At 51.5% G+C, this 17148-nt stretch overlaps 1 protein-coding gene across 1 annotated transcript in view; it reads right to left on the reverse strand.

The window, feature by feature from the left end:
* Window positions 1-17148, reverse strand: part of SHANK3 (SH3 and multiple ankyrin repeat domains 3) — a 66231-nt gene that overhangs the window by 28971 nt on the left and 20112 nt on the right. The window contains exons 3-11 of the mRNA XM_011942258.1: window positions 15309-15380; window positions 13323-13431; window positions 13099-13250; window positions 12849-13016; window positions 12607-12723; window positions 12032-12109; window positions 10969-11035; window positions 2388-2661; window positions 580-650 (exon numbers count right to left, since the gene is read on the reverse strand). Coding sequence (XP_011797648.1) covers window positions 580-650; window positions 2388-2661; window positions 10969-11035; window positions 12032-12109; window positions 12607-12723; window positions 12849-13016; window positions 13099-13250; window positions 13323-13431; window positions 15309-15380 — 1108 coding nt within the window. The remainder of the gene's footprint in view (window positions 1-579; window positions 651-2387; window positions 2662-10968; window positions 11036-12031; window positions 12110-12606; window positions 12724-12848; window positions 13017-13098; window positions 13251-13322; window positions 13432-15308; window positions 15381-17148) is intronic.

The raw sequence follows: 17148 nt of genomic DNA on the forward strand, positions 1-17148 counted from the left end.
GCCCTTCTGACCCTCCTCTTCCCCTGGCAGGGGGAGTTCGGACTCGGACGCGGGACGGTGGTCAGGGCAGCCTAGTGGGAGCGGGGGATGGAACGGGGGCTTCGGGCACCAGCAAAGCCGCCTGGAGCCGGTGAACGGGAGGGAGCGGCACCCCCGCCACCCGCCGGGTCCGGGGTCCGGATCGCTGGGCGCCCAGTCCCCCTCTAGGCCTGTGCCCCTCGTCCTGGACACCGGCCCCCGCCCACGCCCACTGCGTGATGCCCACTTTCCCCAGACCACTCCCCGACTGGGGCAGAGTCTGAGCTCTCGCTTCTCCACTGTGGCTCTGCTCAGAAGCCTGCACTGGCTCCCTAGTTACCCAGGCAGGCCAGAGCCACATGCTCTTCCAAGAGCTAGGCTCCCTGGGGCTTGGGAATTTGCTACGCTCTAGTCACACAGGGGCACCTTTCCTTCCCCTCCTGTGGGCTGTCCATCACGCTGTTGCCAACACCTGAACTACTCTAAAATCCTGACCCCTGGGCCAGCTGTTAAGTGACGGGCTCTCAGCCCAAACTCGCCCCGCCCTGCCCCGTGTGATACCGGGGCGGCTGCTGGGGGTCGGGGCACGGCTCCGGCACAGCCGACAGAGGGCGCTGCGGAGCTGCCGCCGCCTGAGACCCGCGCAGCGCAGGGCCCAGCCTCGCCTCCCGGAGAGGTGACCGACCACCCACCCTCCTAGGGGCACCGAACTTCCTCAGCCCCTCCCGAGAGCTGCAGACCTCGTCCACTCACCAGGGCAGCCCCATACGGGGATCACTGCCCATCTAACTGCTGCTTAGCCCGGGCCTCAACTGTCAACCTCCTGAGACCCACACCTCTGATGCGCCAGGCACCTAACAACTGTTTGCAAGGAAGGAATTCTGCCGTCCCCACGGAGCAGGTGAGCTGCAGCCCCTCACACAGCAGGTCTTAGTTTTGTGTCTGCTGAAAGGATGAATGAACACACACAAAAAATGAATGCAGGGAGGAGCCTGTGGCAACACGTGCCTCCAACTTAGGAGCTGCCGGATGGAGACATCCGGAATGCAGACTGTGTTCCTTTAGCCACTGGGCCGCACAGCCCTTAGAAAACCCGCGGGTCTGTAAAAAAGCTTCAGGGGAGAATTGAGATTTGGGGCAGTACAGCCAGCCTTGCAAATCCAACAAGTCCGGGCAGAGAGACAGACAGGGAGCCATCGCTGAGACCAGGCTGCAGAGCAGAGGCAGCAGCACAGGAAGGGGCGCCTTCCATAGGCCCTGCTGCACCCTGAGCCCTCTGCTGAACACTCAGGCTTAGAAAGTTGGGGATTGGGTCTACCTGGGGCCCAATGAAGCCGATCCCTAGCTCTCTGACCCTGCACCCATCAGAGGCCCCACCTGGGTACCAGGACACTCATCTGTAACGTGGTACTAATAGAGCATGAACATGTATGTCGTCAAGGTTAAGCGAGCTAGTATACACATGCCATTCAGCCCAACAGCGGGCATGGACTGACGGAACTGTAAAGGCCAGCGGCCATCCTGACAACAACATACTGTTTATGTAACTCTTTCACTCAACAATGTCTGCCAAACACCCTCCTCAGTGCCTGGCTCTGATGAAACTGGGAAACGAGAAAGACAGTGTCTGCCTTCAAGGCACAGGGAGGGCAGGTGCTTTCACCGGTAGTTGCTAGGCTCTGCCAGGTGATCCCTCACCTGCCCAGGGTATTCTGGAAGGCTTCCCAAAGACAATGACTTGGGTAGGGTTATTCCCACTTACTGATGAGAAGCCCAGGCACAAAGTGGCTATCTGAGAGCCAGTGCCCACCTCAGCACCCAACGCACAGCCCATAGAGGCCAGTGGGCTCCAGTCCAGGCATCCCTGCCTCAGGGACCCAGGCCTCAGGGTGAGGGTAAAGAACAGAAGCCACAGAGTCCTGCAGGTGCACCAGGGCTGGGAGAAACCATGACTATACCCTGGGGGCAGGGCGGGGCTTACCTGTAGATTTTGAGCCCTCCTGGAGTGGCAACTCCATCCCTGACCCCCCTACCACAGGCCACCAGCCCTGACTCTTCCCAGCCATGTTTGACACTGCTGTGTGTTTTCTAAATCAGAGGTGGGAACATACCCTCTCCACCTAACACTCCCTCAACTGCCCACTGTCCTCTTGGCAAGCCCAGCTCCAACCGCAAACCAGCGTGAATGTGCCTGTCCCCACCTCCAGAGATACCTTCTTCCCTTCCCCAACCAGGAAGCCCTAGCCCATCACTACACAGGTGCTAGGCACCACCAGGCCTCTCTCTGCCTCCCAGCGCTGGCTCCTCCTGGCTCAGGTCCCAGCACCCCACCCTCCCCACACCTCCAGGGCCTCCCAGCCCCCTCCTACCTGATCTTGCTCTGGCTGCCCCTGCCTGCTAAGGGGCCACTGATGTTGCTCTCCTGGTCGGCATCCCGGTCACGATCTTTCTCCTCTTGCAGTCGCTGGAGCAGCAGCTGGTGGGGGAGGCTTCTCAGCGAGGGTCCAGGAGAAGCTGCTGGCTGTGCCTCCCCCTTCAGGTTGATATCGCTGGCTGAGCGCTGCAGAGGCCGAGGGGATGCCAAGCCACTGGGGCCAGCCAGTCGCCGCCGCTTTGCATAGCTGGGGGTTTCCCTGAATGGTACTGGGGTAAGGGGGCATAGGTAAGACTCTGAAAAGCCAGCTGGGTGACCAGCTTCTCCAGTTTGCCCAGGCTTTCCAGATGTTAAAATTAAATCCTCTGTTCCAGGAACTGCCTTGGTTCCAGGCAAACCAAAAGAGTTGGCCATCCTACAAATGAAGCTACCATTAAAGGGCCACGTCCCAGTCAAACTGCCTCTCACCCTAGCTTCAGAGGTAGAAGCCTGCTTCTCCTCTCAGCCGAATGAGGCCTTGAGGATGCTCAGATATGCTCTAAGAACTGCATTTCACAAGCTTCAGGAGAGACAAAACAGGCTACATGTGACAAATCTCACCAGACTACTGCCGAACAGGACCATTTGTAGTTAACTATAACCAGGGAAACTATAAAAGACATTCTAGACCAGGGATCAGCAAACCTTTTCTGGAAAGAATTGGACAGTAACTACTTAAGGCTTTGCAAGCTATATAGTCTGTGTTGCAATGACTCAACTCTGCCACCGCAGCATGAAAACCACCACAAACAACATATAAGCAGATAGGTGTGTTTGTGTTCCAACAGAATTTTACTTAAAAAGCAGATAGTGATTAAAAAGTATGATCAAGCTATATGCTACTTACAAAATAATCACTTTAAATCCAAAGACACAAATAGGTTCAAAGTGACAGGATAAGAAAAGCAATCTAATGTAAATAGTAACCAAAAGAGAGCTGGGTGGTTATGTTAATATCATACAAAATAAAATTTAAGATAAAAACTGGAACAAGAGACAGAGAAGGACATTGTATGTTGATTAACAGTTATTAACATATACAAACCGAACAACAGAACATCAAAATATGATACAAACAACACAATTTAAGAGAGAAATAGACAGTTCCACAATAATAGTAAGAGACTTTAATATCTTACTTTCAATAATGGGTAGAACATCTAGAGAGATCAATGAGGACATAGAAGACTTAAACCAATTAGACTTAACGATACATACAGAACATGCCACCCAACAAGGGCAGAATATATTCAAGAATTCTTCTCAAGTACATGTGGAACATTCTTCCAGAGAGACTGTATGGCTGCAAAACAAGTCTCAATAAAGTTTTAAAAGACTGAAATCATACAAAGTATATTTTTCAATCACAACAAAACAAAGCTGGAAATCGAGAAGTAAAAGAAAACTGGAAAATTCACAAATATGTGGAAATTCAACACCATACTCCTAAACAACCAATGTGTCAAAAAAGAAATCAGGCTGAGCATGGTGTCTCAAGCCTGTAATCCCAGCACTTGGGGAGGTCAAGACAGGAGGATCACTTGAAGCCAGGAGTTTGAGACCAGCCTAGACAACACAGTGACACCCCCATCTCTATAAAAAATAGAAAACGATAGCCAGGTGTGGTGCTGCACCCTGTAGTTCCAGCTACTCAGGAAGCTGAGGTGGCAGGATGGCTTGAGACCAGGAGGTTGAGGCTACAGTGAGCTATGATCAAGCCAGGGCACTCCAGCCTGGGCCACAGACTGAGATCCCATCTCTAAAAAAAAAAAAAAGAAAAGAAAAGAAAAAAAAAAGAAATGAAGAAATAAGGAAAATTAGAAAACACTTTAAGACAAACAAGAACAAAAATACAACATACGGAGCAAAAGCAGTACTTCAAGGGAAATTTAACGCTGTAAACACTTACTTTTAAAAAGGAGAACAATTTCAAATCAATAACCTAACTATACATCTTAAGAAACAAGAGAAGGCCAGGTACGGTGGCTCACGCCTGTAATCCCAGCACTCTGGGAGGCCGAGGCAGGCAGATCACCTGAGGTCGGGAGTTCGAGACCAGCCTGACCAACATGGAGAAACCCCGTCTCTACTAATAATACAAAAATTAGCCAGGTGTGGTGGTGCGTGCCTGTAATCCCAGCTACTCAGGAGGCTGAGGCATGAGAATTGCTTGAACCCGGGAGGCGGAGGTGGCAGTGAGCCGAGATTGCGCCATTGCACTCCAGCCTGGGCAATAAGAGTAAAACTCCATCTCAAGAAAAAAAAAAAAAAAGAAATAAAACAGAAACAAGAGAAGGCGAGGCTCAGTGGCTCATGCCTGTTATCCCAGCACTTTGGGAGGCCAAAGCGGGAGGATCACTTGAGCCCAGGAGTTCAAGACCAGCCTAGCAGCATAGTGAGACCTTGTCTGTATGAATGAACAAATAAAAGAAAAGAGACTGGGTGCAGTGGCTCACACCTGTAATCCCAGCACTTGGGAGGCTGAGGTGGGCAGATTACCTGAGGTCGGGAGTTCGAGACCAGCCTGACCAACACAGAGAAACTCTGTCTCTAAAAAATATAAAATTAGCTGGGTGTGGTGGCGGGTGCCTGTAATCCCAGCTACTCGGGAGGTTGAGGCAGGAGAATCGCTTGAACCCAGTTGGCCAAGGTTGCGGTGAGCTGAGATCGCACCATTGCACTCTAGCCTAGGCAACAAGAGAGAAACTCCATCTCCAAAAAAAAAAAAAAAAGAGAAGAAAAGAAGAAACTAGAGAAAGAAGAGCAAATGAAAGAGGAAGGAAGCAAGGGAGGGACGGACGGACTAGAGAAAGAAGACCAAAAAGAAACAAACAAGCAAACAAGAGAAAGAGCAAACCAAACGAGCAAAAGAAAGACAAGCGAGCAGAAGGAAGGACACAGTAAGATTAGAGCGGAGATAAACAAAAGAGAAAAACAGTGGAGAATCAAGGAAATAAAAGGTTGTTTCTTTGACAATATCAACATAATTGACAAACCTTTAGCTAGATTGACTAGTAAGGAGAGAAGATGGACAGAAATAACTAAAATCACAAATGAAATTTGGGGACTTATTACCAGCATTACAGAAGTTAAAAAGGAATATAATACTACGAACAATTATATGCCAACAAATAGAAAAGCTAGATGAGGTAGACAAATTTCTAGAAAAACACAAATTACCAAAACTGACTCAAGAAGAAATAGAAAATTTAAACAGACCTGTAACAAGCAAAGAGATTGAATCTTGAACCACAAGCCTCCCAACAAAGAAAAGTCCACCACCAGATGGCATCACTGGTGCACTCTACTAGAAATTTAAAGAATTGACACAAATTCTCAAACTCTTCCAAAAAGCAGAAGAGGAGGGAACACTCCCTCATTTCATGAGGCCAGTATTACCCTGATACCAAAGCCAGATAAGGGCATTACAGGAAAAGAAATCTACAGACTAATGTAATCAATATAATACATCACATTAATAGAGAAAAGGGGGAAAAAATGATCATTTCAATTGATGCATAAAAAGCATCTGCCATAATCCAACACTCTTTCATTATAAAAACACTCAGGAAACTAGTAATAGAGGCTAGTAACTTCCTCAACATAAAAAGGAAATTTATTAAAAATCCAAAGTGCTTGCTTCAGCAGCACATATACTAAAATTGGAATGATACAAAGATTAGCATGTCCTCTGCACAAGGATGACATGCAAATTCGTGAAGCATTCCATATTTAAAAAACAAAAAAACAAACAAAAAACACACATAGATAGCATCATACGCAATGGTGAAAGACTGAATGCTTTCCCCCTAAGATCAAGAACAAGGCAAAGATGCCTGCTTTCACTACTGGTATTTAACACTGTACTGAAAGTTCTAGACAGGCAAAAAAAAAAAAAAAAAAAGGTACCCAAATTGGGAAAGAAGAAGTAAAACTATCTCTATTTGCAGATGGCGTGATCCTATATATAGAAAATCCCAAAGAAGACACCAAAAGAGCTACTAGAGCTAATAAATAAATTCAGCAAAGTTGTAGGCCACAAGATCAGCACAAAAAAATCACTTGTTTTTATACACCAGCAATGAACAATCCAAAAAGGAAATTAAGAAGATAATTCCATTTATAATAGCATCCAAAAGAAGAAAATACTCAAGAATAAATTTAACTAAGGAAGTAAACAAATCTATATACTGAAAATGACAAAACACTGCTTAGAGATGACCTAAATAAATAAAAGGACATCCCATGTTCATTAATTGGAAGACAATGGTGTTAAAATGTTAATGTCACTCAGAGTGACTGGCAGATTCAATGTAAAATTCCAATGTCCCTTTTTGCACAAATAGAAAAGCAATGTTCAAATCTATATGGAATTGCAAGGGGCCCTGATTAGCCAAAACAATAACAAATAAGAAGAACAAAGTTGAAGCACTCAAACCTCCTGATTTCAAAAGTTACTACATGGTGGGTGCGGTGGCTCATGCCTGTAATCCCAACACTTCAGGAGACGGAGGTGGGTGGATGACCTGAGGTCAAGGGTTCGAGACCAGCCTGGCCAACATGGTCAAACCCCATCTCTACTAATAATACAAAAATTAGCTGGGCGTGGTGGCACACACCTGTAATCCCAGCTACTTTGGAGGCTGAGGCAGGAGAATTGCTTGAACCTGGGAGGTGGAGGTTCCAGTGAGCTGAGATTGCGCCATTGCACTCCAGCCTGGGTACAAGAGCAATACTCCATCTCCATAAAAATAAAAATAAAAAGTTACTACAAAGCTGCAATAATCAAAACCATGTGGTACTGGCATAAGAATATACATATAGACCACTGGGATAGAATTGAGAGTCCAAATAAACCCACATATCTAGGATCAATTCATTTTCAACAAGGGTGCCAAGACCATTCAATGGGAAAAGAACCATCTCTTCAACAAATGGTGCTGGACAATTGGATATTCATATGCAAAAGAATGAAGATGGCTCCCTCCCTCACACCATAAACAAAAGTTAACTTAAAATGGATCAGTAACCTAAATATAGGAGTGAAAACCATAAAATTCTTAGAAGAAAACCTAGAGGATAAACCCTCGTGACCTATGACACCAAAAGCATGAACAACAAAAGAAAAAAATAAATACTTTGAACTTTATCAAAATTAAAAATTCTTGAATATCAAAGGACATTAACAAAAAAGTGACAAGGATCTCCTATTCTACAGAGAAAATATTTACAAATCACATACTCCATACAAGTTTAGTATTCAGAATATATAAAGAACCCTTACAACTCAACAACAACAAAAATAAATGACCCAATTTAAAAATGGACAAAGGACTTGACTTTTCTCCAAAGAAGATATACAAATACCCAATAAGCACATGAAAAGATGCAGAACATTATTAGTCACTAGGGAAATACAAGTCAAAACCACAATGAAATACCATTTCACACTTACTACGATGGCTATAGTCAAAAAAAAAAAAAAAAAAAGGATAGTAACAACTGTTGAAGATGTGAACAAATTGGAAGCCTCTTACATCACTGGTGGGAAAGCAAAATGGTAGAAAACAGTTTGGCAATTCCTCAAGAAGTTAAACATAGAATTATCATATGATTCCAAAATTCCATTCCTAGGTATATACCTAAGAGATTGAAAATAGGTATTCAAACAAGTACATGTACACACATGTTGATAGCAGCCATATTCAAAATAGTCAAAAGGTAGACACAACCCACATATCCATTGACAGATGAATGCATAAACAAAATGTCATTTATACCAACAGTGAAATATTATTCAGCCATAAGCAGGAATGAAGTAGTGATATATCCTACAAGGTGAAGCTCAAAAACATGTTGAGTAAAAGCAGCCAGACACTAAGTGTCACATATTGTATGATTCCATTGACATGAAATATCAAGAATAGGTAAATCTATAATCCACAGAGACGAAAGTGCGTTAATGGCTGACAGAGTTGGAGGGAGAGGGTAATTAATGCAGAATTATTGCTTAATGTGTCCAGGGTCTTATTTTGTGGTGATGAAAATGTTTTGGAATTCAATAGAATTGGCTGCACAACACTGTGAATATACAAAATGCTACTGAATCATTCTGGCCTAGAAGTGGTCACCTCTGCTTCCTTGCCTCTGTCACGTCGGGCCACTCTTTGGGTCCACACTGTCTCTTGCCCTCTCTCAGGCACACACTCCCAGGCACAGGTGTGTTCTCATGGGCATGACACCACCCTGGAGAAGCAGTTCCCCAAGGTACTCATCAAAAGCACTGTGGGATACCAATTCCGCCCCCCAGGCCTGTCTAGAGGGGGCAAGCAGGGCTGTCAAGAGGCAGCAAGTTATCCTGTCCCCTGAAGGGTGACACAGGTCCCAGTCTACCAGATCCCACTGGGTGGCACCTTCCCACCAGAGAAGAGGCGGCACCTCCTTCCAGTTCCTCTTACGTGTACAGGCCCCACTCTGGGACCCCAGTGGGGATAGGATGTAGCAAGTCATGACTGTCATGTCCTTGGAGCAAATGTGTACAGAGGGCATGAGAGTGACAAGGGCAGACCCTGAATCAGTCACATCTGAATTAACCCCCTCTGTGCCTCAGTTTCCTTCTCTGTAAAACAGTCTAATAATCACTTCTTGGGAGATTGTTGAGAGGGCAAATTGAGATAAGGGGCTTGTATTAAATCCTGACAAATATGCTGCCTGTACTCAGGGCAATCTGGAGGTGTCACCCTAGTGTCTGTGTGTGACACCTGAACAGGTAAGGGTGGTGTTGGCCCACAGAACTGATGACCACATCAGGAGGAACTGACACAGATGCCTGCTCCTTACCACTCAGGGATGTGTGTCTAACCCCAACCGAGCAAGCACACGTGGGTTGGATGGCCAGTAAGTCACAACCATGGTGACCCCAAGAGCCCTGGGGTATCTGTCCACAGCACACAGACGAGGGGCAGATGGGGCCTTCCTGCCCGCCCTCCAAGCAACTAGACCAAGGCCACCGGCCAGTGTCCAGCCCCACCCAGGATGAAATGCCATAGGAGGCCACGGGGGAAGGGGATGCAAATGACTGTAAGAGACCATGTTTCACTTAAGAGAAACTGAGGCGCAGAGGTCCTAGACAGCTTTCCCACGGTTAGACAATTACAGGTAGAAGAGGAGGCCCCACACATGCACAAACCAGGGCCCTCCAACACTAAGGGCCACATCCAAAGCACCAGCCCAAACCAGAAGTATCTGTTGCCCCTTACGCAAACCCCAAACCTTACCACAGTTCTCCCGACCTGACCCTGGACTCCGACCCTACCCATCCCACTGGCCCAGTTACTTACTCAACACATACTTCCCTGCAGTGGCCTTGAGAGCAGCTGTGGCACTCACTGAGGGTCTGCCACAGCCTCAGATGGTCCAACTAACACAGCCTGGGGTGGAGGGGCTCATAACCAAGCCTTACAGGGGGATGTTCAGGGGGAACTCTACAGAAGAAGGGCTCCTAAACATGAAACCGACCTTAATCTTAACCCCAGCCCAAAATTCAACTCCAGCCCTGACCATAACCTCACACTAGAACCAAGTGAGATTCCAACCCTAACACCTGCTCCAAATGTTTGCTGCCCAGTATCACTTCAAATTAAAACAAAAACAAAAAATGGGGATACCCACAAGTAAACACTCATGGCAGGAAGGGGGTCCTGGGAGTCCATGTTCCAGAGGGAGGCACAGGCAGAAAAGCCTGGACCACCCAGGACACGGAGGGATCAGCAAGGGAGCTCCTGTGCAGCCAGAAGGCTGGCAGGGTCCTCAACAGGACGGTCCCAGCCTGGCCAGCAGCAACTCTCCCACAGGGGAGCCCACCCTCTCCAGCAGCCACACAGGACGGTACCAGCCTGGCACCACACCCACCAGAGACCTCCCAGAGGCTCGGGTGTCCTGGCTGAGGCCACGTGTGTGTCTCCTGGTTTTCCTTCCAGGACCGTGAGTCACGCACACACCAGGCACACACCAGCAGGGGGCTCAGAGCTCCTTGCCCCGAGGACGACTATGGCGCTATTCCCAGCCCCATTCTGCTTTCCCATCACTGTTTTGTTTTCCTGATGTGTCGTTTATGTGATCTTTTCATGCTGAGAGCTTGCTACGGACCACCTAGACTCACACTTGCTCCAGGGTGAAGTGAGGTCCACCACCCCCATGTCTTCTGCTGGCCCTTCCTAGGATTTAACGGGAAGCAGGGACTCTGACCCTAACTTCAACCGTGCTCCCACCCTACGCTGCCCCTAAGCTGGATGCTAGCCCCAGCTCACAGCCCAAACCTCACCATGCTCTCTTCCCAGACCAAAAACAACGTTCACTCAGGCCCTGTGGCCTATTCCTCATGCCCGCAGTGGCCACTCAGAGACTACTGGCCACAGAGTGCAGATGTGGGGTAAGGGGCCCCTTTGTTATGTCACCACTGACCCCCACGTCCGCTAGGCCTCAGAAAACCACACGAATCTACATTCAACAGGGCCGCCCGGGTGGGCAGAACTCACCAACATCCGAGTCTTTGTGCGTCTTGATGACCTCTGCAAGCTCAAAGTTCCCTGCGATGATGGCCACCTGAGGGAAAGGGGGGTCAAGGCGTGGAGGAGCAGGGAGGGGGCTGAGCAGCACCAGCTTTGCCTCCCCAGCCAGCCCCAGCTGCTCCTTCTCGAGCTCCTGTGTGGAGTCTTCCTTGGTTGGGGGGCCCCAGAGACCCCAGCCCATTCCTCTTCTCTACTGACACACACTCCTCCCTATAACTGGGATGCCACAGGCATGCCTCTGTTTGCCTGGGACCGAGGGGCTACCTGGACAGGAGAAGTTCAGAGCTAAAACCAGCAGTCCCAAGCAAACGGGCACACTGGTCTGTCCCAACATGCAGCCAGGTTTCCCGTCTCAGCCAAGGCCCCATCGCTGCCCGAGCTGCCAAGCTCATCCTCCCCTTCCTGTCAACCTACACCCAGTCATCCAACAGGCCCTGGCGTATCTGCTTCCCGATGTGCCCAAACCCCTCTGGCAGCCCACTGCTGCCTCCACCTTCTATGACCACACAATTCAGCAGCCTGACCACTCTTCCCACACCTCACTCCTACTAAAAATAGAGTTCTGTCTCCGTTCCTGGTCTGCAAACCCCCACGATATTCCCGACTCCCCAACAAACTCCCAAGTCACAGAGACCACGTCCACCTGGTCATCAGTGCCAACCGACCCGCAATTACATCAGCGGCTGGGACCACACCCCTTCTCCAGTTTGGCTTCTGCACCCCTGCTGGTCTCTGGGAGGGGGGGTCAGACCCACACCTGTCACCCCAGTCTTCTCATCCTCCCTGTCCCCCGCCCCAGAGCCCTTCTGACCCTCCTCTTCCCTTGGCAGGGGGATGAAGGGAACATCAGCACCAAACACCTCCTCACGTGCTGAGCTCGTCCCCCCACACCTCCTCGTGGGCAGTCCTGGGGAAGGTGCTCCCTTAGGGCCTTCCAGGGCAGAACCAAGGTTCAGAGAAGTCAGGTCACACGGACACAGAGACAGACACCTCTGGGGCGGCCTCGCACTCCTGTAAACCACCGGGGTACCTGGAAGGCTGTCTGGCTGTTGTAGTTGCGGACGTCCCTGTTGGCTCCACGGAAGAGCAGGACACGAGCACAGCTCTCCTGTTGGGGAGAAGAGGGGATCACAGCTGGGTGGCTGGAGAGACCATCCGAGCACAACAGCACATGTGCACACAGGAACGCACACATGGCGTGCACAGGGCACAGGCTCACACACACAGACTCACACCTGTTTGTTCCATGTATACGGAGTGGCACAGGGACAAGCAGGTAGGTATACGCGCTCAGGTCTCACCTGGCCCACAGGGCCTAGATGTACCCAATTCATACCTGGTTATTCAGAACACACGTGCACACATGTGAAGCCTATGTGTGTTCAGAGAACAAATGTGCACACATAGGCCTATGAGGCTGTGCTGCAACCACAGCTTACTGCAGGACGCAGAGCACATACATATACCATATGGCACACAGGCAGGGACACACATACACCATCACTGTACAGGGTCGCCGGTGTGCACACCCACGCGTACACCCCCAGAACAGGCAGGTATATCCACACTCGCTGGTGCAGGCATGTGCAGCACACACAGTCGCACCTGGTTGTAGAGGGCACAGATGTGCAGGGCCGTGTTCCCCGAGGCATTCTGGGCCCCCATGTTGGCCCCGTAGAACAGCAGGTGCTCCAGGTGCTGCACGTGCCCAAAGCGGCAGGCCTGTGCGGGGAGCAAGGTGCTGTAGGGTCCCTGGGCAGAGGCTAGGGCCCCCACCCCTACAGACAGAGCCAGGACCCCACACCCAGCACACACAGGCCGGGACCCCACCTCAGCTCCCTGCACACCTGGTGGATCTCCTGCCAGCCATTCTCGTCGGTGGTCCCCAGCTGAGCGTGGTCGTGGAGAAGCAGCTCACAGCAGAGGGCATCCCCACCCCCCAGGGCGCTGTGGTAGAGGGGTGTCAAGCCGCGGCTGTCCTTGTAGTCAGGTGAAGCCCCCAGGTCCAGCAGGGTCTGAGGGTGAGTAGCCTCAGTATCCACACCAGGCACAGCGGCCCCCAGCCCCATCACCAGGCCAGGCCCAGCCCTCACTGACCGTCAGCGCTGCCGCATTCCGCTGGCGCGTGGCACAGTGCACGGCAGTGAGCCCATCGCGAGTGCGGAAGTCCAGGTGGGCACCGCCATTCTTCAGCACCTTCAGCAGGTCCGTGGCGTTGTCCAGCTGGGCTGCGAGGCTCAGGGGGCACTCTGGGTTCAGAGACAGATAAGGGTCAGGCTCCCAGCCGCTCAAAGGCCATGCCCCACCCCTGCTCTGCTCACCTCCTGAGTCAGGGTCATGGAAGTTGGGGTCCAGCCCCTTGTCCAGCAGGCGGGCCACCTTGTCCGTGCTATGCAGCTGGACATAGTCCATGAACTTCTTCAGGTTCGCCTGGAACACCGGCCATCAGTCAGCCTGGCACCAAGGTCTCTATCATCTGAACATTACCCGCCTTCCTCCTGCAAGCCTCAGGCCACCTTCAGGCGTCCCCTGCCACATCCCTACCAATCTGACCTGTCACCTGACTTCGCAATTGTCACCCACAGCCCTGCACTCCCACCATGGCCCCAATCCCCACCTGGGTGGGCCCAGGCACAGCTCAAAACCCTTCCTTGCATCCTGATAGCCAAACCGGTCACGACTGTCAGCTTGCACCCAAGTAGCCCCTCACCAAGGCCAGGTCACCCTGGTCGAGCCCCAAGAAAGTCCCCTACTCCAGGCTCAGTCACTGCCCTGGCTCTGTCTCTCTGGCCCTGCTGCCCCAACTTGCCTGGCCTAGAAGAGCCGAGGTCCACCCAGGCAGGAACCAGCCCCACAGCAGCCCTGAATCCTCAGCACCCAGAGACGATCTGCTCCTTCTCCGGTGCATCTTCCTCTCCAGCTCACCCCACGGCAGACCCCCACCCCAGGGACCCCTCCTGTGACATGACTGATGGCCTTGTACTCATTCACCCAGTTTACTCACTCGCCCCACAAGACCTGACTTCCCCAGCCAGCACTACGGACACCACACACACAAGGCAAGGTGCCCTGGCCAAAGGCCTGGGCCTTTCCATAAACCCCCAATGTACATCAGAAATAGGGGAGGGTGCCATAGGGACCCCTGCCTTGGGAGGCAACCGCCTCAGGAGGGCCAGGCAGTGAAAGAGGAGGAAGTGCTCACTACCAGGGTGAGGGAAACGCCGCTGGAGCTCAGGCAGGCAGAAACACGGGGCTATGTTAAGAAGTTTAGGCTCATTCGAAAAACTAACGAGACCCACTGCAGAGTGAGTCACTCATGTCTTGTTGGTCACTGAAGAGAGATCTGGAGGGAGAGGTGGCCATGGGGGAGGAACCCAGGCTGACAAGGTCAAGTAAGGGCCAGTGGCGGGACAGGGGGACCTTCCACAGTGGACTCTGCCCAGCCATAGTGCTAAGGCCATTGACCACCGCATGCCCTGGGGCAGCAGCAAAGTCTGGCACAGAAGCCTGAAGTTCCAAAGTCACTGACGGGACTATTAGGGCACAGGGGTGACAGTTCTGACCCCTCTCCTGGGCTCCAGAGACTGCCCATAAAGTATCCAGCAAGCAAGTGCCTGCTGGCCTGTGGGCTGGGGATGGGAACCCCTGGGGAGGGACCGGGGCACCCACCCTGCCCCTCTGATATTTAGAGGTAAATAGTAAGGTAAAGAGAAATAGTAAGGTGCCCCCGTCAAGAGCATTTGGGGTTAGGCCCAGTTAGGGGTGGCACCCAGCAGGAAAGACCCCTCACAGGTACGCTTGGGCACAGGGCCTGGAATCAGACAGATCTGGGTTCAGCCCCAGCTTCACTGTCTACACAGTTGGGCACTCTGTGTCCCCATCTGGGAAATAGGGTTATAATAGTCTCTCTGGAAGAGGATTCATGAGAGGTCTAATTACAAATGCCCAGCACTGGCTGACCACTCAATGCTGGGTGCCTTGTCCCCGCAGCCATCATATCAGACGCTTGTGCCTTCCCTCTCCCACCCAGCTTCTCACAGGACACTGCAGCCCCTAAGCCAGGGGGGGTCAGCAGGAGTCTGATCTACCTGGAACACATCACTGTACCACCTGTCCCCCAGCCACGGGGCCGGGAATCTGTGCCCAGCCCTCCAGCCACACCCAGTACCGGCTCTGGGCCCCTGATGATAGGGACATAGACTGAGCTGAAGCGGGGGGACTGTGGTCAGCCCCAAGCTGGGGTGGGGGACAGCAGGCACAGGGAGGCAAGAGGGAACCTCAGGAGCCCCCTCCCCGTGATCCTTTACCTTTGTGTGAAGCTTTGCAAACTGCTTATCATCAATGAGGTTCTGGGCATAAACTCGCCGCTTGTATCGAAACTGCTCAGATAAAGAAAAGGTAGAGAAAATGGCCCCACCCCGGCTGAGCAAGGGAGTCCATGCACAAACCCCGTCCCGCTCATGCTGGCCACACCGCACCCCTTACTGCCCTCCTGTACACACCATCAGTGCAGCACAACCCAATGCCACACAAATCCAGATGCACATACTACCACGGTGGACAGAGCTAACAGCTGCCATGCACCCACCACACTCAGGCATGATGCAGCGCGACGGAAGGCACATGCCTAGCTGCCCGCAGCCTGCACTGTCCTGTCTCCTTCCCATCCCCAGGATTCTCTGCAAAATCCCACTCCTCTCTGAAGGCCTGATTCCAGGCTTACCTTCCTAGACGTCCCCCTACACTCTCCAGGTAGAACTGACCCCACTTTCCTGTGCCACCATGGAGGCCCGCCCAATTTTGAGCTCAGCTCACAAGATCCTTATTCAATGCCCATTGCAGCTGGGCACCCCCCTCCACCCTGCCAAACTTCAAGACTTTCCACAGGACTGACCCAGTTTGTGTCCCCATGCCTAGCAGGGCACTCAATACATCTTCACACCATGCATGGGTGAGCAAAGGAGGGGACTTAGGTTGGCCTTCACAAGACTTCACAGCTGGAGAAAGGAACAAATGTGCACACAGATAGCCCTGCTCACACCACACACCCCTCTGGCACTCACTCCTGCTCACACTCCTCCCTGGAGAACATTGCTCAGCATCCACACCACCCATGCTGCTCAATGCATACACTGTTCAAAACTACACACACCACACACTCTGTATGTGCTGCACACAGCCCACACTGCACACACTGCGCACACTGCTCACTGTATACTGCACATCCTGCTTACCACAATCACAACCCCACTCACACTATACTCACTGCCCTACACTGCAATGCTGTACACACTGCTCATTGCATGCAGTGTACACACTCACTGCACACACTGCGCACTACACACACTGCACACCACTCGCTGCACACACTCTACATGCTCGTTGCCTCCTTTGTGCATACTCACTGCACTGTGCCCACTCACTACAGAGGCTCACGGCACACAGCACACACCACTCACACTGTACATGCTGTGCACACTGCTCACCCACTGCACACACTGTGCCCGCTAACTGCACACACTGCCTGCTCACTACATACGCTTACTGCACACTCACTGCACTGTGCCCACTCACTACAGAGGCTCACGGCACACAGCACACACCACTCACACTGTACATGCTGTGCACACTGCTCACCCACTGCACACACTGTGCCCGCTAACTGCACACACTGCCTGCTCACTACATACGCTTACTGCACACTCACTGCACTGTGCCCACTCACTACAGAGGCTCACGGCACACAGCACACACCACTCACACTGTACATGCTGTGCACACTGCTCACCCACTGCACACACTGTGCCTGCTAACTGCACACACTGCCTGCTCACTACATACGCTCACTGCACACACTGCACACTGCTCACACTGTACATACTGCGCGCACCTTGCCTGCTCACTGCACACAGTGCACACTGCTCACACTGTACATACTATGCATGCCTTGCCTGCTCGCTGCACACACTGCACACTGCCCATACTGTACATCCTTACTGGGCACACTGCCTGCTCACTGCACACTGTGCCCACTCACTGCACACACTGTGCTTGCTCACTGCACACTGCTCACACTGCCAGCTCAATGCATACACTGTGCCCACTTGCACACACTGTGCCTGCTACACTGTACATACTGTGCACACC

The sequence above is a fragment of the Colobus angolensis genome, unplaced genomic scaffold (assembly GCF_000951035.1).
Source record: "Colobus angolensis palliatus isolate OR3802 unplaced genomic scaffold, Cang.pa_1.0 Scaffold208, whole genome shotgun sequence".
Lineage (NCBI taxonomy): Eukaryota > Metazoa > Chordata > Mammalia > Primates > Cercopithecidae > Colobus > Colobus angolensis.